This window comes from Geotrypetes seraphini, chromosome 3 (assembly GCF_902459505.1).
Source record: "Geotrypetes seraphini chromosome 3, aGeoSer1.1, whole genome shotgun sequence".
NCBI classification, from domain to species: domain Eukaryota; kingdom Metazoa; phylum Chordata; class Amphibia; order Gymnophiona; family Dermophiidae; genus Geotrypetes; species Geotrypetes seraphini.
This window is the reverse complement of record NC_047086.1, coordinates 133,776,809-133,787,771: the sequence shown is the minus strand read 5'-3', so window position 1 is coordinate 133,787,771 and position 10,963 is coordinate 133,776,809. Positions and strand designations below refer to the sequence as shown.

Here is a 10,963-nt window from a genome sequence, read left to right as displayed (position 1 = left end):
GCCCAAGTGTTCTAGTAGAACAAGCTGCATTCTGTTCTAAAATATATGACATGGACATCCATTTTTGATGTTCCTGGTTGGAGATCCTTTCTAAGATGCAGTTCCATATGTGGAATAAGGGGTTCCTGTGAAATGAGCTCTCTTTTCAGTCTTCTAGCAAGCTAGAAAGTTTTATATCACATAGCAAACACTGGTGATTGGAAGAAAGAGGATGGGTATTAATTTGTATATATATTTTATGTTGTGATTTTATGTGTTTACTGTAATCAACTGACATGGAGAAATTAGGTGAAAAGAGGATCAACCAAGAAAGTACTGAATACAAGAATATGATTATTATTTTTCAGTTTTCTTTTATTGCTTTAAAACTTTTTACATAAAATAAGCAAAAGAAGTTAATTTTTTGAAAACAACATTTATAATATACCAATACAAGCAACTTAATCCAATAAATACTTTGTAGTATTTTGTAGTTCTCCTACCCTAAGGAAGCAATAAATGATTCCATAAAAAGTACCACAGTAGGGTGAATTATATATTTTTGTGAAACATAGTAACTATGCTAATCAAAGTTTTATAACTAAAATATGTGCTTCCAATAACCTTTGTTTAAATAATTTCCCACAAGAAATGGAAAAGATGTCACTTCTTTCCTCATTTGATAGTGGCAGTCAGAATAAATTTTTGGATCAAGAATCATTTCTTACAAATTTGACAAGTTTGTTTTCAGTATTACTTTTAACCTGGAGAAAATCATCACTTTATTTTTAAAACATAGTAACTAAATTAAACAATAGCAACAGTATACAAATTGAAAAAACTTTTTCACATACAGAAAAAAATGGGATAAAATTAGGAAGTTGGATTCTGCCTTTTCATGTGGGTTATGAAATAGCCTAGGGTAGGTTTTAATCATGGGGCTTACTTAGAAATATGTATATGCTGGATGGGTGAAAAGGCAGCTGAGGCCTCCATAGGCTACCATGTTTTTTTTCTTTGGGGTAGAAGAGGAAAAGGAATTCTATAGACCTCACCATTAGGCACCTTAGACTGATGATGCTCTCAGGAAACGTTAACATTTTAAGATGTAATCAACTTTCTTATAGTAGGGGTACTTGTGAAATTTTTGCACTATTCTGATGCCATGTTAATCAGCTGCTTTAAATGAATTTACATGTAACAGAACTCAGTAACTGGACCACATTGTACTTAATGTGACAACATATTTTTAGCATGCATTAAACACCAATTTCTGCATTTGGAGGGTAATTCTAGAAAGGGTGCCTGTCTGGAGCAAATTCTATAAAGCAAAGAAGACACCTACTTTTCCTTTATAAAATATAAGCTTAATAGGTAAAATATGCATATGTATATAATTTAGACACAACTACTACACAAGCCATAGAGTGATGCAAATGTTTATACTTAGATTCTTTAAAGAATATGTATAAATTGTACTATTCTTTGTGCCCTGCCATGCTCCACACATTTGTAAACCCACCCTCAAACTACATGCTGTCACATTTAGATGCCATTTTATAGAACAGTGTGTAGCTGAATATGGGGCATTTACACATCTCAGGTCCATGTAATCATACTTTTTAAAAATCCTTTTGTAATTTGAAATATAACGTTATTGTTCCGTCACTTTTTCTTAGAAACAAAGCTCTGTGAATTTTGAGGTAAACTCTTTAAATGATTTATAGGCTTCAGTCATTGCCTTTGTATGGTGCTGCAGACAGAAATGTTTCAGGTATAAAGTGAAGTCTCTTCCTTTTTCATCATTTATTCAGAAATTAATTCTAAAGGAACTAGAAAAAATATTTGCAGTTAGATACTTCTTGCAATATCTACTAGCCAAGCTATACAAACAGGTAAAATTGTGGTACATGGATATGATTCAATCAACAATCTGAAACAATGTCAAAACAGAGAATTTTGTTCCTGCATATTGGCATTTAATGAAATAAAATAACACTCTTTTCAGGTACAGTGGCAAAATAATGCTCAAAATTTAGGAAGTTGGTTGGTTGAGTTGAGAACATTTCAGCACCTGATTCTATAAATGGCACCTAAAACATACAGGTCCTTTTACTAAGGTGCTTTAACCATTTTAATGTGCCAAACGCTAATGCATCCATAGACTTATAATGGTTGCGTTAGCGTTTAGCATGCGCTAAAAGAGCAAATGCACCTTAGTAAAAGAGGGGGATAGGCACTGAGGAACGCAGCACATGGAGAAATTTTGTATAGGACGCCAGTTTCTACAGCTGCCTAAGAAGCGGCTGAGAATTGCACACTGGCGTCCTATACAGAATCACATCTGCTCTAAGGGACAGGTTCCCAACCCCGCCTAACCAGCCTGATTCTCTAACTGACACCTATGTGACAGGTGCCAGTTAAGGAATTGTGCCTGATCCCTTGCCATCAGCTGATTGCAGCAAGGGAATCCTGCTGTGATCAGATGAGCAGCTGTGGCAGGGAACCCCCAAAGCCACACATGAACTCGGCCGGTAGGAGATATGTCCACTCTCTCTTGCCCCAGAGCCTCCCCTTCCAAATCAAGCTGGGCAGGAGTGATGCCTACTCCCTCCTGCCCCAGAGCTGCCACCCACCTCCTGAGGCAAACCGGGCAGGAGAGATTCCCATTCCCTCCTGCTGCCATCTCCAAAATTCAAACCACCCCAACACCCCTCCAAGGCTCAGACCCCCCCACACAGCACTCTTAACTCTACCCTCAAACTCCCCCCCTCCCCGTACGTTTCAATTGAATGGTCGACTTTCCTGTCACTCCAAAATGGTGGGCCTTTCCCTTTCCTGTGCATTCTGGGATACACCGGGGAGGGGCCTAAGGCTCTGATTGGCACAGATACCACAGGAGGGGTCTTTGGTACCTGGACTAACTAGAATCTTAGGCCATTCCCACTGCATCACAGGATGTACTGGGAAGGAGATCTAAGACTCCGGTTGGCCAAGAGGCCTTAGACATCTGAGCTAATCAGGGCCTTAGGCCCTTCCCTGGTGCATCCCAGAATGTAGTGGGAAGGGGAATGACCGTCATTTTGGAGTGTATTTGACACTTGATCCACTTGTTCTCATTCAGATGTCTTACGTTCAATATGCGTTGTTTATAATGGCCTCAGAAACACCACCTGAGACTCATATAAATTCATTGTCTTAGGTTTTAAGTGCTGCCTCCTCATTGGGACAATTATTAAAGCATAGCTCTCTCCATATAAGTTATGTGATATAAACAAATAAATAGTTCTACTTATGTTTATATTAAAGTGATTAGTGACTTATTTGATGTGTGGTCGTCTGTTGAGGGGTAACTTAGCCAACATGTTTCACAGACTCCCACGGGTGGGACATAGTCATACCAGGTTACAACTTGCTTCGCCGGGACAGGGAGGGCAAAATGGGAGGTGGGGTAGCATTATATACTAAAAATGACATTAAGGTCACCAGAATCACAGATGTACAGTACACTGGGGAATCCCTTTGGGTAAATTTGGCCAGAGGGAAGGACAAATGCCTGGCGTAGTATACAGACCCCCAAGACATCAAGAAGACCTAGATATGGAATTAATCGGAGATATAGAGAATATCACCTTGCGGGGGGACACAGTATTGGTAGGTGACTTCAACATGCCCGATGTGGATTGGGTCACGCTTTCCTCTGCTTCCGGCAGCAGCAGGAAGCTATTAAACTCTTTGCATGGAGCAGGACTCAGGCAACTGGTATTTGAGCCAACAAGGGATCAAGCAATTTTGGACCTGGTACTTACCAATGGAGAAAGTATCACAGAGGTCTCGGTGGGTGAAACTTTGGCCTCCAGTGACCACAATATGATATGGTTCAATCTCAGGAAAGGTTTCACGAAATCTACCACACTGACCAAGGTTCTCAAGTTCAAGGACACAAACTTCCAAGACATGGGAGACTTCGTTCACCAGGCGCTACAAATCCAAGCAGACACCAACAGCGTGGAGGAAATGTGGTCAACTTTGAAAACCACCATACAGGAAGCAAACGGAGTAGGAACAACAAGCCACAGTGGTTCTCTACGGAGATCTCAGACCTCATCAAAGAGAAGAAAAAAGCATTCATCTCTTACAAACAATCAGGGACACAGGACTCCAGAGTAGATTATCTGACCAAGCCAAGAGCCGTCAAAGCAGCAGTTAGGGAGGCCAAATTCCGCATGGAGGAGTCTCTAGCAAGGAACATCCAGAAGGGAGATAAATCCTTCTTCAGGTATATCAGTGACAGAAAAAAGAACTCGGGCGGGATAGTACGACTCAGAAAACCAGACGGAGACTATGTAGAGACAGACTCGGAAAAAGCCCAACTGTTAAATGAATACTTCTGTTCAGTCTTCACCCGCGAGGCACCGGGAATCGGCCCTCAGCCACAGACAAGGATTAAATCAGTACACCCGTTTAGTAATTTCAAATTTACACCCAGCAGTGTCTACTGCGAGCTGTCAAAAATCAAGGTCAACAAGGCAATGGGGCCTGACAACCTACACCCTAGGGTACTCAGGGAGTTGGGTGATGTCTTGGCGGAACCGCTATCCGCGCTCTTCAATCTCTCCCTTAGTACAGGTAACGTCCCGATGGACTGGAAGACGGCTAACGTCATTCCACTACACAAGAAAGGCTCCAGGATAGAGATGGCAAACTACAGACCAGTGAGTCTCACTTCAATAGTGAGCAAACTAATGGAAACCCTAATCAAACGCCAATTGGATAGGATCGTGGACGAGGAGAATCTACAGGATCCCCGCCAACATGGATTCACTAAGGGGAGATCCTGCCAATCCAATCTGATCAGCCTCTTTGACTGGGTGACGAGGAAGCTGGATGTTGGTGAGTCCCTGTACATCGTCTACCTGGATTTCAGCAAAGCATTTGATAGCGTGCCACACCGCAGGTTGCTGAGCAAGATGAGTTCTTTAGGTTTGGGCGACACATTAACCAAATGGGTTGGGAACTGGCTTGGGGGTAGGCTTCAGAGGGTGGTGGTGAATGGCACCCCCTCCGAAATGTCAGAGGTGATAAGTGGAGTGCCACAAGGCTCCGTCCTGGGCCCGATCTTGTTCAACATCTATATAAGAGACTTGATAGAAGGGCTCCGAGGTAGAATAACATTATTCGCCGATGATGCCAAACTGAGCAATGTAGTGAGCAAAAGCACAACAGACAAAAAAGCAATGGCAGACGATATGGTGCATGACTTACTTCTGCTGGAGCACTGGTCTAGGTCCTGGCAACTCAGCTTTAATGCCAAAAAATGCAAAGTCATACACCTGGGAAGCCAAAATCCATGCAAGATTTACACCCTAAATGGCAAGATTCTGACAAGAACTGAAGCAAAAAGAGACTTGGGGTGATTGTCAGGGAAGACATGAAGGCTGCAAACCAAGTGGAGCAAGCTTCATCCAAAGCAAGGCAAAACATAGGTTTCATACGCAGGAGTTTCGTCAGCCGTAAACCTGAAGTCATTATGCCACTGTATAGATCCATGGTGAGACCGCACCTGGAGTACTGTGTGCAATTCTGGAGGCCGCATTACCGCAAGGATGTGCTGAGACTGGAATCGGTCCAGAGAATGGCCACCAGAATGGTCTCGGGACTCAAGGAGCTCCCGTACGAGGAGCGGTTAGGGAAATTGCAGCTCTACTCACTCGAGGAACGTCGAGAGAGGGGAAATATGATTGAGACATTCAAGTATCTCACGGGCCGCATCGAGGTGGAAGAAGACATCTTCTTCTTCAAGGGTCCCGCGGCAACAAGGGGGCATTCGTGGAAAATCAGGGGCGGGAAACTGCACAGTGACACTAGGAAGTTCTTCTTCACTGAAAGGGTGGTTGATCGCTGGAATAGTCTTCCACTTCAGGTTATTGAGGCCAGCAGTGTGCCAGATTTTAAGGCCAGATGGGATAGACATGTGGGATCTATCCGCAAAGATAGATAGGGAGGGTCACTGGAGTGGGCAGACTTGATGGGCCGTGGACCTTATCTGCCGTCTATTTCTATGTTTCTATGTTTCTAAACGGTTTTATCAAGGCTGTAACTCCCTTTGTGTAATTTAATGCTGCTCTATTTGACCACTATTAGGCCACTTTTTAGACGTTTTTTTTTTTTTTATTATGAGCCCCTATATGTTTTTACTAATAATGTATACTGCCTAGAAGTCTGAATAGGTGGTATAAGAAATTTTAAATAAACTTGCTGCACTTCTTTGAGGGAGTGAACATGCAGATAGACAAGGGCGACCCGGTCAACATTGTATTTCTGGATTTTCAGAAGGCATTCGACAAGGTTCCACATGAACGACTACTTCGGAAAATTGCAAGCCATGGAATCGAGGGTGAAATACTCACGTGGATTAGAAACTGACTGGAGCATAGGAAACAGAGAGTGGGAGTAAATGGACAATACTTGGACTAGAAGACCATCACCAGTGGGGTGCCGCAGGGCTCAGTGATTGAACCCGTGCTCTTCAACATTTTTTTTTTTATTAATATATTTTTATTAATTTTCAAAGTTATTACCAAGCATTTTCAACAGACTGGACTTGCCCTTAGATACTGATTTTCTGGAAATCAATTTGGGGACATATTAATAATATTTTAGAATCTGAGATTCCGTTAACTTATGAAATAGTAATTTGTGGTACCATTTTACATATCAAGGATCCCCTAGATAAATATAAAAGATGTCTCTTATTAATTATGACTAGTACAGCTATACAAATGATTACACGAAACTGGAAAAACTGGGATAGTCTCAACTTTACATTCTGGTGGGCAAGTTTATGTCTAATTTACAAATATGAGAAAATGAACGCTGATTTGTTAGACAATATAAAAAACTTTAAATTAATTTGGGGCCCATTGTCATCTTTTGTAGAATTATTATAGTTATGATTTTCGTTGTTAGATAAAATGCACATCCAGGGAGGGGGGTGGGGAAGATTATAAGGTCTTTTAATTGATTATTTATACAGATGATAATAGGAGGGAAGGAGGTTTGATAAATAAGTCTGATTAATCATATGTATAACTTATGTTTAAAATATGTATAATATATCTCTGAACATATGATACAATTTTATAATTACTTTAATGATAAAGATTAGGATGGGTGGGGGAGGGTAATGATCTGTATGAATCTTGTAAAATTATAAGTGATATCTAAAGTGTTAAATGTATAATCTTATGTTGTTTCCACTTATTGAAAGTGTTTTAAAATGAATAAAGATTATTTAAAAAAAAAAATAATAATAAGACTGGACTTTTCCTCCAGAAAATTGTCCACATCTTTCTTAAAACCAGTTATGCTATCTGCTCTTACCATAACCTCTGGCAATGCGTTCCAAAACTTAAATATTCTCTGAGTGAAAAAATATTTCCTCCTATTGGTTTTAAAAGTATTTTCCTATAATTTCAAGTGTATCCTAGTTTTTGTAATTTTTGATGGTGTGAAAAATTGACCCACCTGTACCCGTTGTACTCTACTCAAGATTTTGTAGACTTCAATCATATCTCCCCTCAGCCATCTCTTTTCCAGGCTGAAGAGCCATAACCTTTTTAGTCTTTCCTCATACAAGAGGCGTTCCATCCCCTTTATCATCTTGGTTGCTCTTCTTTAAGCTTTTTCTACTGCCGCTATATCTTTCTTGAGATAAGGAGACCAGAATTTGCCCTTAAATAAACACACAGCTAGCCAGTATCCATGGACAGATTTTACACCCACTGCTGCTAGCACAGCACACAGAGGTGGTGGGGTAAACACAATAGAGCAGGCAGTGGGGAAGTCAATTAGGCAATCTTTTGGCCAGCCAATGAGTGCTACTGCTACACCAGGTGTTGGAGTTAAACAGCTTGCTGATTCACAGCTAGAGAGCACCTCCAGTTGCAGAGAGAATCCCAGGCATGGCACACTTCACTATGTGACTACAAGGAGAGGAACTGATCCCAGGCACTCAGCAGAATGGCAGATAAATCTTATCAGAGTTTAAGCTAGTCATTTAATAGCTTAGAGCATGAAGTGTTATCTGAACCTGAGGGGAGCATAGCTGAATCAGGAATGTTCATTGACAGGAATGAGTGTGTCTGAAGTTTCTCAATTAAGTGAAGAAATGATTTGGGAAGCAGGGAACTGAAAATCCCAAAGTCTGTGAGGTTGTTTGGCTGTATGTGTGTGAAAGTAAAGTTCACATCATTTAAAACCACACTATTGAAAAGTAGTACTTCATAGTGAAGGGGGAGGGGAACTCTTAATCCTTCTCTGTCCTAGCACAGTGAGGCCATACAACTAAAAATGTTTTCATGCATGGGTGTTTCTCTATGGAATAAATTTTGAGGTCAATTAAGACTATGTTCAGATCGTCTTAGCTTTAAGAGATTGCTTAAAACAAAGCTTTTTGTCGATGCATATATGTGAATTTCTAAGCAGGATTTTATATTACTGTGTTCTAAGAAGACTGCTTAAATCTAAGCTTTTCGTCGTCGTAGATCTGTGAATTGCTCCCTAGGATTTTGTTCTTCATCTAACTGTAATGAAAGTGAAGGATGATACCAAGGAGTTTTTAGGTTCCACTTCTTGAGTTGCTTTGAATTATTGTGTAATGTTATGTATGTGTTATTTTTATGTATGTTATTTTGAAAACCGCTGAGACTCCAGGCAATAAATAAATTTTTAAAATAAATAAATAAAATAAATAGCATTGTTTGTTTAAGTGATTTGAAAACCCATCTACTGAATCCCAGCTCATTCAGGGGTCTTAACCCTTAAAGAGGGGATATATGTCAGGGAAGCTTGCCCCTTCCATTGAGCCAGGAATGATATTTAGAGACTCAGTGAAGAGCTGAATCAGTAATACTGGTTAATGATTAAGCTCAATTCATGGCAATATGAGAATGTGAAGCAGAGCACAGAGGTGTCCTTCACCTTAATGAAATGGTAGTATACTACGGGGTCCATAAGCCATAGTAGTGGCCAGGATAAGGCATGCTCCGAGCCTGAAGCTAAGAGGCTCCAGCATTAGCCTGAACTGAACTGTTTATTACAGCCACTAAAAACACTAGTGGCAGAAGCCATGGTATGAGATGATCTTAAAGTCCTGAGCCAGTTGGGCAGCTGCAGTTAACTTAAGAAGTGAAAGAGAAGAGGATTCTTGGGAGGCTGTCATATGTACTTTGTTTTCAAATGACTAACGAATTATTACTGGAAAGCATATGTTTGGGGTTTTTTTTTTCTTTTTCTTTTTGTGGAGGAACTGATATTCTTTATAAGCAGAGCCATGCTGAAGGAAGTATTCTAGTGAATTTTGGTCTTGTTGCAATGTCCCTGAATGGGAGCCAATAACTCTTTATTTTGGCACAAAAGTGTGAACTACTGTTTGTGGGTAGCATTCCTACCTAGGATCATCCCAGTTACCGCTCAACTGGGGCTGTATTGAGAGCAGGGCTTGGCTTACGCTGACCCCTCACCTCGCCACAACAGTTAGATCTGAGAACACAAAAGTCCTGGAGAAAGAAGACTGCTGGTGGCCAGGAAAACTCAAAGAGGCAACAGAGATAACAAGATACCTTAATAACTTCAATGGAGAGAAAGGGCTCTCCATAAACAAAGCATTGCAACTGCTCATCCAAAAGAAATTTAGCGCAAAAAAGATTGGGGTCAAGAACTAACACTTTCTCCCTCCATCTCATAGTTTCCAGCCTCTATTCTGACAATTTAAAAATGTGACCAACAGACTTTCCCATCAGAATTTAAAATTATGTATAATGGACTTTCCCACCAAAATTCAAATTAATGACCAATAGACTTTCCTTCCTTAATCACCTCAAACCCCAGCCAGTCAGGTTAGAGGACCCACTATATGCAAAGACAAACTGCAGATCTCACAGCATTCTCTGAAAAAGCCACAGCATGATTACTGAAACATTGGTTTTACCTACCCAGACGCAGCGAAACCCAGACAACTGCAACAATCATAGCTGTTATTCTTATAATTTTGATCCATGGCCTGAGGTATCTTTCAAACATTTTTTCCCTTTAGCAGATCAGCTTCTAAATATTTATGGTATATTTATTATAAGGTCCAGCCTACCAACATTATAAAATGGGTTCTACTTATGCCTCTAATTAACCAGTCAAGAACCTTGATTCAAAATACAAGTATAACAGTTCTTACTTTAAGAAATCAGGGATTTTGGACATGGCAATTTCAAAATCTTCAAAACTCAGCATACTGTCATTATCTAGGTCAGCTTCATCTAGCACCTGTATATAAGTAAGAGGGAATAAAATAAAAATAAGAAACCAAAAGAAAGAGTTAAAGCAACTTTATTTCCTTGAATAATTATCTTACTTCGAAATACATGAATAAATATGATCATGCTAATAATTTAAAAAAAAATTTACATGCATAAGTAGAGGATTATGCAAAAAACAAAACAAAACCCCCCATGAAACAACAGTTTTAATGCTTGAGTAAAACAATATTAAATACCTATAATGTGTGTTGTCCAAGGGCAGCATAACATAAGCTCTCATTGATTAGTAGTATCATCTGATAGAGTCTAATGCAGTAAAAATGAGTAAATAGTTCTTTAAGCTTCAAGAGCTTTTTTTCATGTTCAATTACCTATTTTGGGAGTTCCTATGATGATGTCCATAGCCCACTCAATTTTATATCAAGCAAATATCAGTTGAAATACAAAGGAATCCAACTCCCAGGGAAGGTGGGTAGGTAAGGTGAAGATATATTCTGCTGACCTCAAAGGACACCCGTTGTATGTAAGTAATTTTGTTTTCTCTGAGAACAAGCATGATATGAAATCCTTATTGATGGATAGTGTCACTCGACAGAATAGTGTGGTAAAATTGAGTAAATAGTTTTTGAAGTTTAGAAAACTTATTAACGCCTTCAACTATATGTAAATCC

At 39.9% G+C, this 10,963-nt stretch overlaps 1 protein-coding gene across 4 annotated transcripts in view; it reads right to left on the bottom strand.

Annotated features, from left to right (window-relative positions):
• Nucleotides 1-336: 336 nt before the first annotated feature.
• The window catches only part of CIB4 (calcium and integrin binding family member 4), a 95,748-nt gene continuing 85,121 nt past the window's right edge, over nucleotides 337-10,963 (bottom strand). For all 4 annotated transcript variants that reach the window (XM_033939528.1, XM_033939526.1, XM_033939527.1 and 1 more), the window contains 2 exons: nucleotides 10,211-10,299; nucleotides 337-1,811 (listed from right to left, as the gene is read on the bottom strand). In XM_033939528.1, coding sequence (XP_033795419.1) covers nucleotides 1,790-1,811; nucleotides 10,211-10,299 — 111 coding nt within the window. In that variant the 3' untranslated portion in view covers nucleotides 337-1,789. The remainder of the gene's footprint in view (nucleotides 1,812-10,210; nucleotides 10,300-10,963) is intronic.